Source organism: Staurois parvus, unplaced genomic scaffold (genome assembly GCF_062004578.1).
Source record: "Staurois parvus isolate SC_StPar_1 unplaced genomic scaffold, SC_StPar_1.0 ptg000277l, whole genome shotgun sequence".
NCBI lineage: Eukaryota > Metazoa > Chordata > Amphibia > Anura > Ranidae > Staurois > Staurois parvus.
The window spans coordinates 1,159,095-1,178,213 of NW_028318073.1; the positions used below are offsets into that span (position 1 = coordinate 1,159,095).

The 19,119-nt window shown below is 42.4% G+C and overlaps 1 protein-coding gene across 2 annotated transcripts in view; it reads right to left on the reverse strand.

Annotated features, from left to right (window-relative positions):
• The window catches only part of FEZ2 (fasciculation and elongation protein zeta 2), a 151,224-nt gene that overhangs the window by 44,311 nt on the left and 87,794 nt on the right, over positions 1–19,119 (reverse strand). For both annotated transcript variants that reach the window (XM_089681769.1, XM_089681768.1), the window contains one exon: positions 792–867. In XM_089681769.1, coding sequence (XP_089537895.1) covers positions 792–867 — 76 coding nt within the window. The remainder of the gene's footprint in view (positions 1–791; positions 868–19,119) is intronic.

The window sequence follows — 19,119 nt, forward strand, 5'->3', positions numbered from 1 at the left end:
AAACAATCTTTATTCAAGATATGTTCAGTTGAGAGTCCAACAAAATGACAAAAAGGTAATTATGAATATTAGGGCTTTAACAATATATAAAAAAAAAAACAGGTTCCATATTCAGTGTCTCTTACAGGTACAGAATCGTAGAAGTTTAGAGATAAGGGTTGTAAATGAACAGGCTCAAACAGAGAATGCATTACATAAAACTAAGATCAGGTAATCTGGATGGGATATTTGAAACAAGCAGAGAATCTGGTGGTTATGTAGGACATAGTGGGAGAGCATAATATGAGGTGCATAGGTAGTTAAACTGGCAGAATCTCGTTCCCAGATGGAGGAGGGTGTATCTGCTTTGGTGGCGGAGGACTTCGTATCATTATAGAAGTAGATTTAAAAAATTACACCAAGGCCAATAGGATCCTCCTAACTGTAAAATCTGTTCTGTTGTCCCATAAGGGGTGAAGGGCATAGAAGAGAAGAAAAAAAAAAGGAGAGGTGGGGGAAAAAAAAAAAAAAAAAGGGGGGGAGGAATGGAAACTCCAGCAGTAGGGTTAGGTGGCAACCTTCTCATCTCACAACTTGATAATTCCTCTTACTTTCTGTTGTGTCTCTGAGACAGAAGTAAAGAGAAATTCAGAGAAAAAAAAAATAGTTCAGAGAAAATAAAAAAAAACTTGATAGGGGTTTTAACCATTTTCTACAGCATCCAAACAATTACTTTAAATATAACTTTAGCAGAAAAAAAAGCAACACCGCTTTGAAACTCTAGCACAAAATAAACAGACATGCCTACTTACTTTTGGTTAGTATCTGGAGATCTTCAACAGAAGGTGGAGTATTTTTTTTCTCATAAGGAATAACTGTGGTTAAATACTGTGGAAAAAAAAAAAATTGTTAAATATAACTTTGCATTTCACATCAACAATCTTGCATCACAAATAACTTACAGTGCACTTCTACAAAGTGTCCTTATTAGTAACAGTGATTCTACTATAAAGCCAGGAAAAAAAAAAAAAAAAAGGAAAAAAGGTTTTTATGACATAACATGGTATGGATATACGGTTCATCAACATACAGGTGAAACTCGAAAAATTAGAATATTGTGCAAAAGTTCACTTATTTCAGTAATGCAACTTAAAAGGTGAAACTAATATATGAGATAGTAACTGAAAATGAATTGTGGGTATAGCGAGCGCTCAGAAAAACCAGCCGCTGGAACACTTCAAGGGATCACTAGACCTCATAACAGAGACATTATACATATATATAGTGCAGCGCTGTAATGTGATAAAATTAGTATAAATTCGTTCATAAAGTGCCGGCACGACAGACGTGGACCTTCACTCCCTCTGGGCTCTCATGCTGCTTATTTCCAGGAGGGTTGCAGATTTACATCTTCCATTCTTGGGGGTACCTGGAACCAGAAGGGAGATCCCTGTCTACCTATCATTTGGGGCGAGAGGGCCTCTGGATCTGGAGGTATTGCTACACCCAAGGCAGATGTCAGTGTTGGAGAGGGAGGATCCGTGTGGTTTCTGGAGCTGCATACCTGGCTGGTCTTCTGGATAATATCATACACAGGCGCATTTAAAATGTGCGGTCGGTGAGTGCGCATTTCTGCTATTTGATTCCAGTCACCTAATGAGGAGAAGGCCTGCACATATTTGGTTTTATTATTGCAAGAAAGACTTTATGAACGAATTTATACTAATTTTATCACATTACAGCGCTGCACTATATATATGTATAATATATGAGATAGACTCATTACATGCAAAGCAAGATATTTCAAGCCGTGATTTGTCATAATTGTGATGATTATGGCTTACAGCTCATGAAAACCCCAAATCCACAATCTCAGAAAATTAGAATATTACATGCAATCAATAAAACAAGGATTGTACATAGAACAATATCGGACCTCTGAAAAGTATAAGCATGCATATGTACTCAGTACTTGGTTTGGGCCCCTTTTGCAGCAATTACTGCCTCAATGTGGCATGGCATGGAAGCTATCAGTCTGTGGCACTGCTGAGGTGTTATGGAAGACCAAGACTGTGGAAACTTCACACTGGACTTCAAGCATCTTGCAGTGTGTGCCTCTCCATTCTTCCTCCATAATCTGGGTCCTTGGTTTCCAAATGAGATGCAAAAGTTGCTCTCATCAGAAAAGAGGACCACAGAGCAACAGGCCAGGTCTGTTTTTCTTTAGCCCAGGTAAGACGCTTCTGACGTTGTTTGTTGTTCAGGAGTGGCTTGACAAGAGGAATACATTTGAAGCCCATGTCCAGGATCCGTCTGTGTGTGGTGGCTCTTGATGCACTGACTCCAGCCTCAGTCCACTCCTTGTGAAAGTCCCCAACACTTTTGAATGGCCTTTTCTTGACAATCCTCTCCAGGCTGCTGTCATCCCTGCTGCTTGTGCACCTTTTTCTTCCACACTTTTCCCTTCCACATAACTTTCTATTAATGTGCTTTAATACAGATTATTGGGAACATCCAACTTCTTTTGCAATTGCCTTTTGAGGCTTTCCCTCCTTATGGAGGGTGTCAATGATGGTTTTCTGTACAACTGTCAGGTCAGCAGTCTTTCCCATGATTGTGATTCCTACTGAACCAGACTGAGAGACCATTTAAAGGCTCAGGAACCCGTTGCAGGTGTTATGGCTTAATTAGCTGATTGGATACATGGGTGTTTTAGTTGACATTTGGTATGGGGTGTTGGTGGTATTAAGAGTAGGTTTCGTGGTATGAGTGGGAGAAATGGGAGGGTTTCCATTGTGGACCAAATTTTCTCTTTTGTTGGGTTCCACCAAAAGTATATTTGGTAAAGAAAAATGGCATTGTAGTAAGATTTTAGGTGTGGGAGGCCTGCTCCTCCTCTAGATATTGGGCGTATTAGGAGATTTGTAGTGCATCTGGGTTTTTTGGAGTTCCAGAGGAAGTTGGAAAAACACTTGTAGTTTAGAATAGAAGGTGCTGGGAATGGGTATGAAGTGTGCGGAATGTGTACAGTATTTTGGGTAGTATGTACATTTTCAAAGTCGCTACTCGTCCCAGTTTGGAAAGTGTTGAGGTACGGAGTGAGGAAATTTCTTGTGGAATGATTTCGAGTAGCATCTTGTGGTTTGAGGAATATAATTGGTCTGTTGTTGCGGTGAGTTTGATTCCTAAGTAGGAGATTTGGGTTTGTTAAGTTTGTAGTAAGAAACTTCCAAATAGAGGTGTGTGCGAATCGTTTGGAGGGATTTGTTTGGGTTAGTTACCATTAGTATGTCATCTGCGAATAAACTGATTTTATGTTCTGTGTTGAGGTGGGTGATTCCAGTAAATGCTGGGTCGTCTCTAAATTTAGAGGCTAAGGGTTCAATGAGTAATTTAAATATTATGGGCAGCCTTGTCTAGTGCCGTTTGAGATGTCAAAAGGATCTGATAATGTTCCATCTGTTAGTACTCTGGCTGATGGGTTGGTGTAGAGAGATAGAACAGCTGACAACATCCAGCCTGTTATGCCAATTTTTTGTAGGGTTAATTGCATAAATTGCCACTGTATTCGGTCAAATGCCTTTTCTGCGTCTCAGGATAGTAATAAGGAGGGATGTTTGGGGAGTTCTAGGTTGTGGAGAAGGGATATAAGTCTTCTAGTTGCGTCAGGTGCTTGGCGGCCTGGGATGAATCCTACTTGGTCTGGGTGTATTAATGTAGGGAGATAAGGGAGGAGTCTTTGGGCTATTATTTTTGCATAAAGTTTTATGTCTGTGTTGAGTAATGATATTGGTCTATAGTTCTGGACAAGTTGTGGATCTTTGCCGGGTTTCAGTATAGTTGTGATTATAGATTGTAACATTTCCTTGGGAAATGTGCCTGTAGAGGCAGCATGGTTAAAGAGTTTGGTCAGATAGGGTTAGAGGTCGGAAGCGAATTGTTTATAAAATTCTTAGTGAAACCTTAGTTTCCTGGTGATTTATTAAGTGGGAGTGTTTTGATGGTTTTTTCGATTTCTGTAGGAGTGATTGGAGTGGAGATAGTAGTGAGTTGGGATGGGGAAAGTTGGGGGAGTTTGGTTGTGTAGAGAGAGTTTGGTTGTGTGTAGAAATTGTTGTATGGGTGCAAGTGTTGGTTGGGTAGTATCTGGGTCATTTTTAAGATTATACAAATTTTGGTAATATTTCGCAAAGGCGTTAGCTATTTCTTGTGGATTTGTGAGAGGTATGAGCAGTTGGGTGTTGGATTGAGGAGATTTTGTATTTTAAGCGTCTTTGTTTGATTATTTTAGTTAGTAGAGAATTTGCCTTATTGTCTAGAGAATAGAATTTTGCCTTCATTTTTTGTAGATTAAGGTCATATTGGTAAAGTAGGATGGATCTAAGTTTATGCCTGTCTGAAGCGAGGGAGGTAGATGTGGACTGATTTGGGGATTTTTCATTAATTTCTTCTTTTAGTTTAATTGATGTGAGAAGTTCGTCAATTTGTTGGGTTCTTTGGTGATGTGGGAATTTAATTGTATGAGAATACCTCTCATGTATGCTTTGTAAATGGACCATAATGTGGGTATAGAAATATCAGGTGTGTCATTAAGTTCAAAGAACATGTTGTGTGCACCCAATATGCGTTATTTGAGGTCTGGGTTCTTTAGTAGTGCTGAGTTCAGTCTCCAAATTCGAGGGATCGAAGAATGTTGATTGTTGTCAAGGGTAATGTTGATTGGAGCGTGGTCTGACCATGTTATGGTGCCGATTTTTGAGGAAGTTATATGCTGTAGGGTCCTCTTGTCTGTGACGAAAAAGTCAATTCTGGAGTAGGATAGGTGGGATGGGGAGTAATAGGTGTAATCTTTTTCTGTGCTGTGTTGGCAGCCCCAAATGTTGTAGAGATTGTTGTTATGCAAAAATTGGTTGAAGTTATGTTTGGAGGAGCGTTTGTTGGAGGAGTCCAGAAGTGGGTTGCCGATAATGTTGAAGTGTCTGCCAAGGAGAAGTCTCCCTTGTTTTTGGGAGGAGATGATTGATTGAAGTTTGTTGTAAAATTGGAATTGGTTGTTATTGGGGCCGTAGACATTGACCAGGTTATATAGAAATTCGTTGATTCTGCAGATCAGGATATGGTAGCGGCCTTTTATAGCGGTGATGACACCATTCTTTTTCTTAGGATTCGTTGCCATGTATACATGGGAGAAGTGTTGCATATAGAATTTAGGAATTTTGGTTGATGCGAAGTGTGTTTCCTGTAGGAAAAGTATGTCGGCGTGTAGTGAACGAGTTTCTTTCATGAGTAGGGACCTCTTGTAGGGGGAGTTTAGGCCACAAACATTTAGAGATGATATGATATTAATCATTTTGTTGATTGTTGACTGGTTTTGATGAGTAGGAGAGTTGTTTCTTAGGTTGTTGAGTAAGGCGAATTTTCTGTGGTCGTAGGTAGTGGTCTTCCATAGGTGTGGTAGTATAGTTTCGATTTGGTCGCTGGGTCTGACGGTGTTTTCACTTATGTGTTGGAGGTTTTAGTAGGGAGATGAATTGATTCAATGGACTGGTGGTGCAGGAACGGGAGAAGGGTAAAAAGGGTAAAACAAAATTGTGAAAAATACAAGTAACATGAGTAGCATGTCTTGCTACTTCGTAACAGAGGGGTATGAACAAGCATGAACTGTGAAAGAGGTCTACTGAAAAATAACTTGAGTCTTAGAAATATTCGATGAAGGGCCGTTTGCCAGCAATTGGTGGATTGAGGGGCAGTGCCCAAGATAATGGGTATTTAGTGGTGCGAGGAGGTGGTGGATCAAGACCACTCTGCATCCATTTGCTGCGTATTATTGGAGGTGGATTGGTGGGAGTCCACAGGTTTTATGTTCCAGGTTTTCAGGAGTTCAATGCCTGCTTCTAGATTTTTGATGGTGTAGATCTTACCGTGGTGTTCGACGGTAAGTTTTGTGGGGAAGCCCCATTGGTAGCCTATTCCATGGTTGCGCAGTGCTTTGGTTATAGTGACGAGTTTTTTACCGTTAAGGAGCGTGGCTTTAGATAAATCAGCAAATAATTTGATATTCGCACGTGATGGTGGGATTGAAGGATTTCTGGCGGCTGACTTTTTCTCTTTTATGTGGTAAAAATGTATGCGCGCCAATATATCCCTGGGTATTATGGCTGGCAGGAATGATGGTTTGGGTATTCTGGGTGCGCAATCTATGGCAAGTTCCACATCTGTGAGTGAAGGAATGAGGTACTTCATATATTGTTGGATATATGGTACTATGGTATCGTTTGTCATGGATTCAGGGATGCCCCTAAATTTAATGTTGTTGCACCTGGAGCGGTCTTCTAGGTCTGCCAGCTTAAGGTTTATTTGTTCAATATCAGCTTCATGGTCTGCGTGTGCGTCAATCAGATCACTATGCGCTGTGAACATTTCTCCCATTTTGTTCTTCATGGCGTATACGGTGTTCTTGTTTTTGTACCACATTTGAGATTTGGGATAGTGATGATGTCAGATCGTTGTGCAGTGTTTGTCGCAGAGAGAGAAGCATGTTTTTCATGGAGATTTCAGTGATAGGTTGGTCAGAGGCAGGAAAAGATTCAATTAAAGATGGGTTAGTATTGTTAGATAGCACAGGTGGAAAGGAAGGCTGTCTGTCCGGAGTGGAGTCAGTATCCAGTCTGGGCCTGGATTTAGCAGGGCTGCTGGTGGTGGTGGGAGACGGGAGGAGAGGACTCACCCGGGTCTCCTGGGTACAGTGGTGCTTTGAGCCTGAGATCCAGGTGCTGTGTGGAGATGTCTCCCTCATAGGTGATGAGGCTGCTTGTCATGCAGCCGGCGCCATCTTGGCTGCATGTGGTGACAGCAGGGAAGAATTTAGTAAGCTTCCCTGGCTGTCCTGGAGCTTTACGGCGGTGGGTCATGATGTGCAGAGGGTTATCTCTTGTGCCGATCACTTGTTTTCCCCTGGGGTCGGAGTGATCAGTGTCAGTGCTGGCGGGTGGATGGAGCTTGTCTCACAGCGCGTCCACCCCGGAGCCGGCCGCGCATGCGCCCCTCTTCATCTTATTTTTTAATACAGAAAGCAAAAGCCTTAAAGCAAAATGTACTGAAATGCAGTATGCATGTGATCTGCTTCATGGTGCAAATGTCCCCACCCCTTCCATGACAAAGTGCAGGGTTCTCTCTCTCTCTGTAGCTACTGTCACTTTTGAGATTTCCAGACAGCACCATTATTCATTCAAAGGATGTGTGAATGAACTACAAGTCCAACCTGCCACTGCAGCAGACAGACTTTTACTTCTCAATGGAACATGAGTGTGAGTGTGGAGATCACTACACTTGTAGACCATTGACACTTCCTCCAGCTCTCAAACTGAAAGCTTGTATCTCAGTACAGACAGGGAGCTGGAAGGAAGAGTCTGCAGGAGCCTGGCATTGCAACCAGCGATCCACTTATGGTTGCAGGCTGATTTGCAAAAATTAAAAAAAAATGCATTTTTTCTTCAAATATATGTGCATTTATTTATCTATTGTAAAAAGTGGACTAAGCGATTAAATACTCAACCCAGTCAAGTGAATGGTGTTGCTCTGCAATGCACATGGTTTCTGCATTTAGTGTTGGCCTGAAGGGGTTAAAGAAGGTGGTAAGGCAATAAAATGCCTGCTTACCACCTGCTAAATGCTCTGAAGAGCACTGTGATGCTATGCTTCAGTTATGAATGAACACAAGAGCACTTGGTCCTGGAATTTGAGCCGGATCCTCGGGACACTGGGATTAAAATGAAATCTCGAAACAGTTGAGGAGGTATGCAAGTGTACCTTAGAGAACTAAGAAGGGCACACCAAATATTGATTTTATTTATGATTTTTATTTCTGTAAACAAACCTTTACAACCCTAATTCCAAATAAGTTGAAAAGCTGTGTAAAAAAGAATTAAATAATTTGCAAATCTCAGACCATAATTTTATTCACAATAGAAAGCATATCAAATGTTTGACCATTTGCTTACCTCTCGTGTGTAAAAAGTAAAAATTAGGTTTTTTGATAGAAAATTACTTAGAACCCCCAAACATTATATATATTTTTTTAGCAGAGGCCATAGAGAATAAAAAACAGTGGTCATTGCAATTTTTTTTTGTAACAATATTTGCTCAGCAATTTTTCAAACATAAATTTTTGGGAAAAAATACATTTTAATAAATTTAAAAGTAAAAAACAAAATCACAATATAAAACCAAATTTTATTATAAAATATGAAAGATGCTGTTACGCCGAGTAAATAGATACCAAACACGATTTTCTTTTTAAATTGCACATGCTCGTGGAATGACACCAAACTACAGTACTTCATCTCCATATGTGAAGTTTTAAAAATATTGACAGGTTACCAGTTTAGAGTTACATTAGAGAGGTAGTGCTAGAATTATTGCTCATGTACTGACGTTTGCAGTGATACCTCACGTGTGATTTGAACACCGTTCACATATGTCAATAAGACCCCACATCTCTCCTGTACATTGGTAAGCATTAGATGCCAAAAAAGAAATTGATCTAGTGCTTTAAATAAAAAAAAAAAAAAAAAAAAAAAAAAAAGAAAGGCCTTGTTTACATTAGGCTGGAACCAAAAGTGGCATCATAGGATCGCTCTGGTCCTCCTAGGCCAGTGATGGCGAACCCGTGGCACGCGTGCCACAGCCGGCACGCCGAGCCTTATCTGTGGGCACGCCAGGAGAATCCAGCGGCGCGCTGTCTTCCCGGCTGTAGTGTGCGTGACAGCCGGGTCCCAAGTGCGCATGCACAAGAAGCAGTGCTCTTTGTGAATGGTAAGGCGGTACCTGGGACACATGACAGATCCCAGAAGCCGCCGGACCAATCACAAAGCTTCTCGCGCATGCGCACTGGGCATCCGGCTGTCCGACGAGCGCCCACACTACAGAAGCCGGGAAGACAGCGCGCGGCTGGATCGAGGAACAGGTAAGATAAAAAAAAAAAACTCTGCGGAAGTAAGAGCGGGTACCTGTCAAATTCAGGTACCCGCTCCCCCTCCCTCCCCAAAGGTCAGCAGTCATCTCTGTACTGTCCGCAGTCTCTGGTCATCCCTGTGCTGTCCGCAGTCTCTGGTCATCCCTGTGCTGTCCGCAGTCTCTGGTCATCCCTGTGCTGTCCGCAGTCTCTGGTCATCCCTGTGCTGTCCGCAGTCTCTGGTCATTCCTGTGCTGTCCGCAGTCTCTGGTCATCCCTGTACTGTCCGCAGTCTCTGGTCATCCCTGTACTGTGTCCCCAGTCTCTGGTCATCTCCTGTACTGTGTCCGCAGTCTCTGGTCATCCCTGTACTGTGTCCGCAGTCTCTGGTCATCTCCTGTACTGTCCGCAGTCTCTGGTCATCTCCTGTACTGTCCCCGCAGTCTCTGGTCATCTCCTGTACTGTGTCCGCAGTCTCTGGTCATCTCCTGTACTGTGTCCGCAGTCTCTGGTCATCTCCTGTACTGTGTCCGCAGTCTCTGGTCATCTCCTGTACTGTGTCCGCAGTCTCTGGTCATCTCCTGTACTGTCTGCAGTCTCTGGTCATCCCTGTACTGTGTCCGCAGTCTCTGGGCATCCCTGTACTGTGTCCGCAGTCTCTGGTCATCTCCTGTACTGTGTCCGCAGTCTCTGGTCATCCCTGTACTGTCCGCAGTCTCTGGTCATCTCCTGTACTGTGTCCGCAGTCTCTGGTCATCCCTGTACTGTGTCCGCAGTCTCTGGTCATCCCTGTACTGTGTCCGCAGTCTCTGGTCATCCCTGTACTGTTAATTAGTTTGCACTACTGTACGAGTTGTTTTTTCTAAACCAAAAGCTCGATATTCAGGTTTCATTGCAGTGTTGGCACTTTGAAAGAAATAAGTTGGTTTTGGGTTGCAGTTTGGGCACTCGGGCTCAAAAAGGTTCGCCATCACTGTCCTAGGCCATAGAGGTGAGTGGAGACCATCTTTCCTCCACTAATCTCTGACAAAGCAACCGCACACACCGGATCGGTTCTTGGTGCTATGCCAACAGTTTGGGTGCTTAACTGGCATGCCTGCAGTCCAGATCTTTCACCAACTGAAGATATTTGGTGCAACTAGAAACTGCAAATATGATGGAGACGAGCCAGTTAGAATCCTAAAATCAGGCCAGAATGTGACAATATTCCTCTCCCAAAACTCCAGCAACTGCTCTCAGTTTCCAGACCGTTGTTAAGAGAAGAGGTTATGCTACGCTGTGGTAAATATGGCCCTGTCCCAACTCTGAGACGTGTTGCTGCCATCAATTTTAAAATGACTTTTTTCATAAACATTTGATAGATTTTCTATTTTAAATTGTGAATAAAATATGGGTTTATGAAATTTGCAGATCATTGCATTCTGTTATGTAGATTTTACACAGCGTCCCAAATGTTTTGGAATTGGAGTTGTATGAAGTTACATAGTTAGTCTGGCTGAAAAAAGACAAAAGTCCATCCAGTTCAACAATTAAAAAAAATAATTTATAATCCTATACCCACAGTTGATCCAGAGGAAGGCAAAAAAACCCCCAGCAAAGCATGATCCAATTTGCTTCTGCAGGGAAAAAAAAATCCCTTCCTGATCCCCCGAGAGGCAATTGGATATTCCCTGCAGCAACTTTACCTATAAATGTTAGTATCCAGTTATATTCTGTGTATCTAACAAAGAATCCAGGCCTTTTTTTAAAGCAATCCACGGAGCTGGCCAGAAGCAACTCTTGAGGGAGTCTATTCCACATATTCACAGCTCTCACTGTGAAGAAACCTTTCCGTATTTGGAGATTAAATTTCTCTTCCACCAGACGTAAAGCGTTCCCCCTTGTCCTCTGTGATGACCTCAAGGTGAATAGCTCTACACCGAGTTCACTATATGAACCACTGTTGTATTTACACATGTTGATCATATCCCCCCTTAATCACTTCTCACGAGAGAATAAATTCAGTTCCTCCAATCTTTCCTCATAGCGGAGCTCCTCCATGCCTCTTATCAGTTTGGTTGCCCTTCTATGCACTTTCTACAGTTCCCCAATGTTCTTTTTGTGAATTGGTGCCCAAACCTGAACTGCATATTCTAGATCAGGTATTACTAATGATATCTCTCTGTCTGGAGTCTATACCTCTTTAAATACAAGAGAGGATTTTGCTCGCTTTAGAAACCGCAGCTTGGCATTGCATGCCATTATTAAGCTTGTGATCTACCAGAACTCCCAGATCCTTCTCCACCATTGATTCCCCTAGTTCTACTCCCCCTAGTATGTATGATACATGCAAGGCAACGACTCACAGGTTTTTTGCATCAATAGCAAAGGCACATCGGGGTACACCACCACATTGGGAAATATTTATAAGATGAAAACATATGGATTAAACTATGCATCAATAATAAAAGACATGTAAAACTCCAAAATAGCTGTAAATAGGGGCCCATAAGACAATACTTTGGGGCTGGAATAGACCAACTTGGATGTACATCATACATGCAAAGTAATATCAAAAAATTACCATAGGGACATAGATGTGTATCTGGTACTGGTGAACCATAAATCAAATATTGTTAGACCTATTATCGACCTTGAGCACTGTGTCTTCTAAGTATGACGTGTTGATCCTTGATGAAATATAAATCAACATCCAGTAGTAATAGTAATAGTAATGAGCAGAAAGATATTATATATCTTGAATTGTAGAGTATCCATAAGACGACCGCCGTCAGAGCCCTGCTAGCATGTAGAAATAGCTAACCCCCAGATCTGAATTAAAATGTCACTTTAACCGCCTCCTGCCTTATATAAGGTAATGACGGGCGCAAGGCGGTTCTCTCGTTCTGGGAGGACGTCATCCCACTCTAACTGCGCAGAGCGGCGATCGGTAGTGTGCTGTGTCCCTCAGACACAGTGGATCACCGATCAATGGAAAGAGCCGAATATGTCAGCTCGGTCATGTGATCAGCTGTGTCCAATAACAGCTGATCGCATGTAAATAGGGAAATGCCGGTTATCGGCATTTCTCTACTCACAAGCTGTCACGCTGACAGCTCGTGAGGACAGGAGAGTCGGTAATCGGCATTTCTCTACTCACAAGCTGTCACGCTGACAGCTCGTGAGGACAGGAGAGTCGGTAATCGACATTCCTCAGAGGGGACATGTACACTGATTATCAGGGTATTATCAGTGTGCCCTGATGATCAGTGTAGCCCCAGCAGTGCCACCTGTCAGTGCTCATCAATGCCACCTGCCAGTGCACATCAATGCCTCATATCAGTGCCCATCTGAGCTGCCTTTCAGTGTCAGCTATCAGTGCCACCTATCAATGCCAGTCAGTGCCACCTATCAGTGCTGCCAATCGGTGCCAGTCAGTGACGCCTAACATTGCCAGTCAGTTCCGCCTATCAGTGCCATATGAGTGCTGCCTTTCAATGTCCATCAGTGCCACCTACTAGTGCTTCCCCATCAGTGCAGCCTCTGTGTGCCCATCACTGCAGCCTCATTAGCACACATCAGTGAAGGAGAAAAATCACTTATTTACAACATTTTACAACAAAAACTAAGAAAAAACTTTTTTTTCAAAATTTTCAGTTGTTTTTGGTTTGTTTAGCAAAAACTAAAAAAAACCCCAAGGGGATTAAATAACACCAAAAGAAAGCTCTGTCTCAAAAAAAATTATAAAAATTTCATATAGGTACAGTGTTGCATGACCGCGCAATTGTCATTCAAAGTGCAACAGCACTGAAAGCTGAAAACTGGCCTGCGCAGGAAGGGGGTATAAGAGTCCTGCAGGCAAGTGGTTAAAAACCTGGATCAGGTAAAAATAATGAATCACTGCTAGAAGAAGTTTGCTACAGCGGCAGTCCCACTGACTTTCTCCTGGTCACTCTTATTACAGGATGGAGATAAAATTGCTATATTTCACAGTTGGTGCACAGCATCTTATCTGTATAGTCCATCAAAGATCTATTCATCATTTTTACTTGATCCAGTTAAAGTGATATTTTAATTCAGATCTGACGGATAGCTATTTCTACATGCTGCCATTTATATTCCAGATGGTGGTCGCCTTATGGATACTCTACAATTCAAAATACATCTATACATACAGTATAGCTTTCTGCTCATTACCATCTACCTCTGGATGTTGATTTATATTTCATCAAGGATCACCACATCATACTTATGGCCTATCAACCACCTTGAGGACTGTCTTCTAACAATATTTGATTTATGGTTCACCAGTACCAGAAACACGTCCCTATGGTCATTTTTTGATATTACTTTGCATGTATGATGAACATCCAAGTTGGTCTATTCCAGCCCCTATTTCCAGCTATTTTGGCGTTTTACAGGTCTTATTATCGATGCATAGTTTATTCCATATGTTTTCATCTTATAAATATTTCCGCACCGTGGTGGTGTACCCCGATATGCCTTTGCTATTGATGCAAAAGACCTGTGAGTCGTTGCCTCGATAGCATAGTACCACTTATGGCCTGCCATGATATCTCTCTTCTTTATTTTAAGGTATTTGAGGCGATGGCTATTTGCAGTCTTGACTCAATTGTTCTCTATGTGCAACTTTGCCAATACAGCATATCTTTGAATACTATTTGAGTATCGCATTTGTCCTCTATATAACCACATCTTTGTGAATCTCTTTTCACGGTTTTTGCTGCAGGTTTTTTGGTTACTGGGCAAACTATGTATGTCAGGCGATACCTATTATTCTTTAGGCCTTTCTTTTCTATGGTTTGTTAGTGTGTACATCCATATACACACAGTCAGGTAAGTGTTTAGGGACACGGGGGAGGGGAAGAAGAGCTATGGAAACCTTTACCTAAATGCAGGGCATGCTTTATGGTAAAAAATAGTTATCTTTAAGACCAGTTTCAGCTTGATTTTAATTATGCTCTCCCCAACAGCAGGATCTTTGCAATTCACATGTACAGTAAATACAAAGGAGTCTTGCATAGTTTAAAGCCTTTTTATCTAAAAACACTAGGAAAAACACACAATCTGTATGCAAATATTACAAAATATTTTGCTAAGGCACCAGACTGTGGAGAATTAAGGAATATATAAACCTAACATTTCTTATTCCCGATATGTGCCTGCTGTTCCATGTACTTGTATGAAAAAAGTATCCTTGTAACCAGTTAACATCTGCCCTATAGCAGTTTTACTGCTACAGGGCGGACTCCCTGCACAAAAATCAAACACGCACATATTCCACGCTCCCGCCATGTTCACAGGCAGGGGGCATGCGCCCGCTGTCCCAGCAGTGCTCTGATTCGGTACATCACCAATGAGGTTTGGTCTGGATCTGCTGACTGGCTGTGCCGAATCAGATCTCAGCCTGTGCCTGTGTTTGCATTACACAGGAAAATGATGCAATCTTCTCTCACTGGAACACATTCCATTCCAGAGCGAGTCAAAGCACTACACTTTTACAGTAAAAGCACTGCTAGGTCACATTTAACCCCCTGATCGCCCCCCAGTTAACCCCTTCACTGTCCGGTCACCAGTGTCATTAGTACAATATACAGATTTTTTTTTTTTTTTTTTTTTTTTTTAACTGATCACTGTATTAGTGTCACAGGAGACTTCAGATAGCATTAGCATCAGTTAGCGTCCCTCCCAGATAGCGTCAGATTGCCCGCCACTACAGCAGTCATCACATTTAACCCTTTGATTTCCAGCAACACGCTCACATACACAATAAACCTCCAATGCCAGTATAGTGTCTGAACGGATCAGTATCTTTGATCAGATCAGCACTATACCAGCATTCACAATAGTATAGTGTCCCCAAAAATACAGCGTTAGCAGGATCAGCCCTGGCACCTGGCAGCACCTGTGTTTAGTCCCTAAGCTTACCACCCTCACCCCCCCCCCTTCTCCCACAGCAAGTGCAGTGTCTGCCCACAAAACTGCAGGGTCAGCAAGATCAGGCCTGATCTCTGCTAGCACTAACAGGTAAATTCTTTTGTAGTAGTTCAAGCAGTCCCTGACAGCCAGGTGCTCTTTTTCCTGTGAGTCGCACTAGGCAGCTCCAAATTTAGTGGCCAAAATGTACAATGAAAGGTACACTAGTGAAGAGGCCTCGCTGACAGAATCAGGCTCAAAATACGAACCTGTGGAGAGCAGCAGCACCCTGACAAATAGCTCAGATGATGGAGCAGAGGTCCCTGCTAAGTTCAGGCATACCTAACCCCATTCTCAGGTTGTTGAGGTGTTACAATTGCATGATGATTCTCATATGCAGCAGAGTGCCAGTAGTAGTGCCGCTCTACCTTTTTGTGAACTGGAGCAGCAGCGGCCTAGTACATCCAGGTCTTTTTCATACCAGCACTGCAGTATCATTTTCATGGAATATCTGTATGGGATTGATGATAGATCAAAGCAATTTATACGCACAGCAATTTATCGCCGCCAACCCAAATTCAAACCTTGCAACACCATTCACATGGAAACCTATTATGGTATTCAAATTTAAAGTTTTCTGGCCCTAACCCTCAACATGGACATTACTTAAACAAAAATAATAAAAAAAAACAAAATTGCGGTTGTATTGGCCTACAAACCCGATTCATCAAATGCTAGTGTTCTCTGCTGCCATGGCTAGCCATAGATATGAGAATGTAATGAGATTTATGCATTTCATCAACAATACACTGTCGTCCTCGGGGTGACCCTGAATATGACTGGCTCCACAAAATTCGGCCCCATCGTAAAATCACCTTAACCAAAAAATTTGCAGATGTGTATACTCCCCAGCAAAACATCTGCGTTGATGCGTCCCTCAATTTTTCTGTCCGTCTTGCATTCAGTTTCTCCCCACCAAACGTGGGGTCAAAATGTATAAGCTCTGTGAAAGGGCAACAAGCTATACATATAAGTTTTGGATTTACGAGGGAAAAAGATAGTCACGTGGAGTCCTCCGGATGCCCAGACTACATGGGGAGCAGTGGCAAGATAGTTTGGGACTTGGTGTCACCCTTTATCCATATGGGGTACCACTTATACAGTGGGGCAAAAAAGTATTTAGTCAGCCACCAATTGTGCAAGTTCTCCCACTTAAAAAGATGAGAAAGGCCTGTAATTGGCATCATAGGTAGACCTCAACTATGAGAGATAAAATGAGAAAAAAAATCCAGACAATCACATTGGCTGATTTGGAAAGAATTTATTTGCAAATTATGGTGGAAAATAAAGTATTTGGTCAATATCAAAAGTTCATCTCAATACTTTGTTATATATCCTTTGTTGGCAATGACACAGGTCAAACGTTTCCTGTAAGTCTTCACAAGGTTGGCATACACTGTTGCTGGTATGTTGGCCCATTCCTCCATGCAGATCTCCTCTAGAGCAGTGATGTTTTGGGGCTGTCGCTGGGCAACACGGACTTTCAACTCCCTCCAAAGGTTTTCTATGGGGTTGAGATCTTGAGACTGGCCAGGTCACTCCAGGACCTTGAAATGCTTCTTACGAAGCCACTCCTTCGTTGCCTGGGTGGTATGTTTGGGATCATTGTCATGTTGGAAGACCCAGCCACGTTTCATCTTCAATGCCCTTGCTCATGGAAGGAGGTTTGCACTCAAAATCTCACGATACATGGCCCCATTCATTCTGTCCTGTACATGGATCAGTCGTCCTGGTCCCTTTGTGGAGAAACAGCCCCAAAGCATGATGTTGCCACCCCCATGGTTCACAGTAGGTATGGTATTCTTTGGATGCAACTCAGCATTCTCTCTCCTCCAAAGACGACGAGTTGTGTTTCTACCAAACAGTTCTATTTTGGTTTCATCTGACCATATGACATTCTCCCAATCCTCTTCTGGATCATCCAAATGCTCTCTAGCAAACTTCAGACAGGCCCGGACATGTACTGGCTTTAGCAGGGGGACACGTCTGGCACTGCAGGATCTGAGTCCCTGGCGGCGTAGTGTTACTGATGGTAGCCTTTGTTATGTTGGTCCCAGCTCTCTGCAGGTCATTCACTAGGTCCCAACGTGTGGTCCTGGGATTTTTGCTCACCGTTCTTGTGATTATTTTAACCCCACTGGGTGAGATCTTGCATGGAGCCCCAGATCGAGGGACATTATCAGTGGTCTTGTATGTCTTCCATTTTCTAATTCTTTCTCCCACAGTTGATTTGTTCACACCAAGCTGCTTGCCTATTGCAGATTCAGTCTTCCCAGCCTGGTACAGGTCTACAATTTTGTTTCTGGTGTCCTTCAACAGCTCTGTGGTCTTCACCATAGTGGAGTTTGGAGTGTGACTGAGGTTGTGGACAGGTGTCTTTTATACTGATAAGTTCAAACAGGTGCCATTGATACAGATGAGTGCAGGACAGAGGAGCCTCTTAAAGAAGAAGGTACAGGTCTGAGAGAGCCAGAAATCTTGCTTGTTTGTAGGTGACCAAATACTTATTTTCCACCATAATTTGCAAATAAATTCTTTCCAAATCAGCCAATGTGATTGTCTAGATTTTTTTTCTCATTTTGTCTCTCATAGTTGAGGTCTACCTATGATGCCAATTACAGGCCTCTCATCTTTTTAAATGGGAGAACTTGCACAATTGGTGGCTGACTAAATACTTTTTTGCCCCACTGTACATGGACAATCTTTATACAAGCATGCCACTATTTAGATGTTTGTACAATCTTGGAATTGGCGCATGTGGCACCATGCGACTTAACCGCCAGGGCTTCCCCCAATGGCTTGTAAATACCAGTCTTAAAAAGAGGGAGAACGCCTGCTTGAAAAACTATGAATTGCTCGCAGTGAAGAAACACAAACTGAATTATTTTGTCCTGTTTTCCATTCACGCAAACACGACAATCCAAATTACCACGGCAGCTGGTGTTGAGAAGCCCCTCTGTGTCCACGACTATAACCTAACCATGGGGAGGGGTGAACTTTAACAACCAGATGATGAAGCAATACTTAGTTTCCCAAAAAGCCAGAGGCAGGTACAAAAAAGTGTATTTCAATTGGCTCTGTACGCTTTTGTGCTTTACAAAGCAACTGGAAGAAGTGGATCCTTCCTAAAATTCCGGGAAGAGATCATCATGGCCCTTTTGTATCCAGAAGGTGCTATGGCCCAAACCCCCAACCCAGATGCAGTGAGCCGGCTGCAAGAGTGGCATTTTGCTGATGCCATTCCTGGCACCTCAATCTAAAAGTCACCCCAAAAAAGATGTTGTGCCTGTAGCAGAAATAGAATTAGGCATTACACCCGCTTTTTTTTGTCCCTCCTTTCCTGGCCAACCTGGTCTCTGCCTCAAGGACTGCTTCTGTCGCTACCATACACTAGTGGAGTATTAGTGTAGGGTACAGTCCGGCACAATCTAGGGCACATATATACACAGGGTCTTGAAAGATGTTAGGTAGTCAGGAAACTGGCTATCACATTTTGAGTGGCCCTAACATCTGGATGTTATAGTTAAAAAAAACAAAACATACAAAGTAAAAAATAGATAAATAATATTTGTTGTTTTTATTAAGTTACTGTTTTATTGTTAACCATTGCTGTTTTCTTTGCAGGAATGCCATTCAGCTGTAACACCGATCTGTTTATTCTGACAGCAACAGAGTCTTGCTCTCAGAATATACATAAGTGTGTGCAGCACTGTTGGATGATATTTTTCATCTGGAGTTAAAAAAAACAAAACAAAAAAAACATATGCGCCCAAGCATGGGGGACTGAGGTGGCCAGTGGGTGGATAGCCCCTATGCTTCGGCATATATTTTAATAAAAAAATTTTGGTAGAGATTTCTTCATTCACATCAATTGATGTGAATAGAGGAACCTGTTAGGGTTTTTTTTTTTTTTTTCAGTCAGCTCATGGGCTGAATGGAAAAAAAAAAAAAACATTTCATTTATGTCCATTAGAAGTGGTGGATGCAGGGCAGTATATTCCAATGGTGGGCATACCACACACTTTTTCTGGCAGAGATTCCTTCTCTTCTTTTTCCATTCAGCCTACAGGCTGCATTAAGAAAAAAAAAAAAAAAAAAAAAAGGAAGAACAGAACATATATTTTTTCAGCTTTTACAATCAGCGGAAGGAGAGGACGCCCCTTCCCCAAGCTGCCTAACCAAAAACATTCTTGGGCAGTCCCGTGCCATCA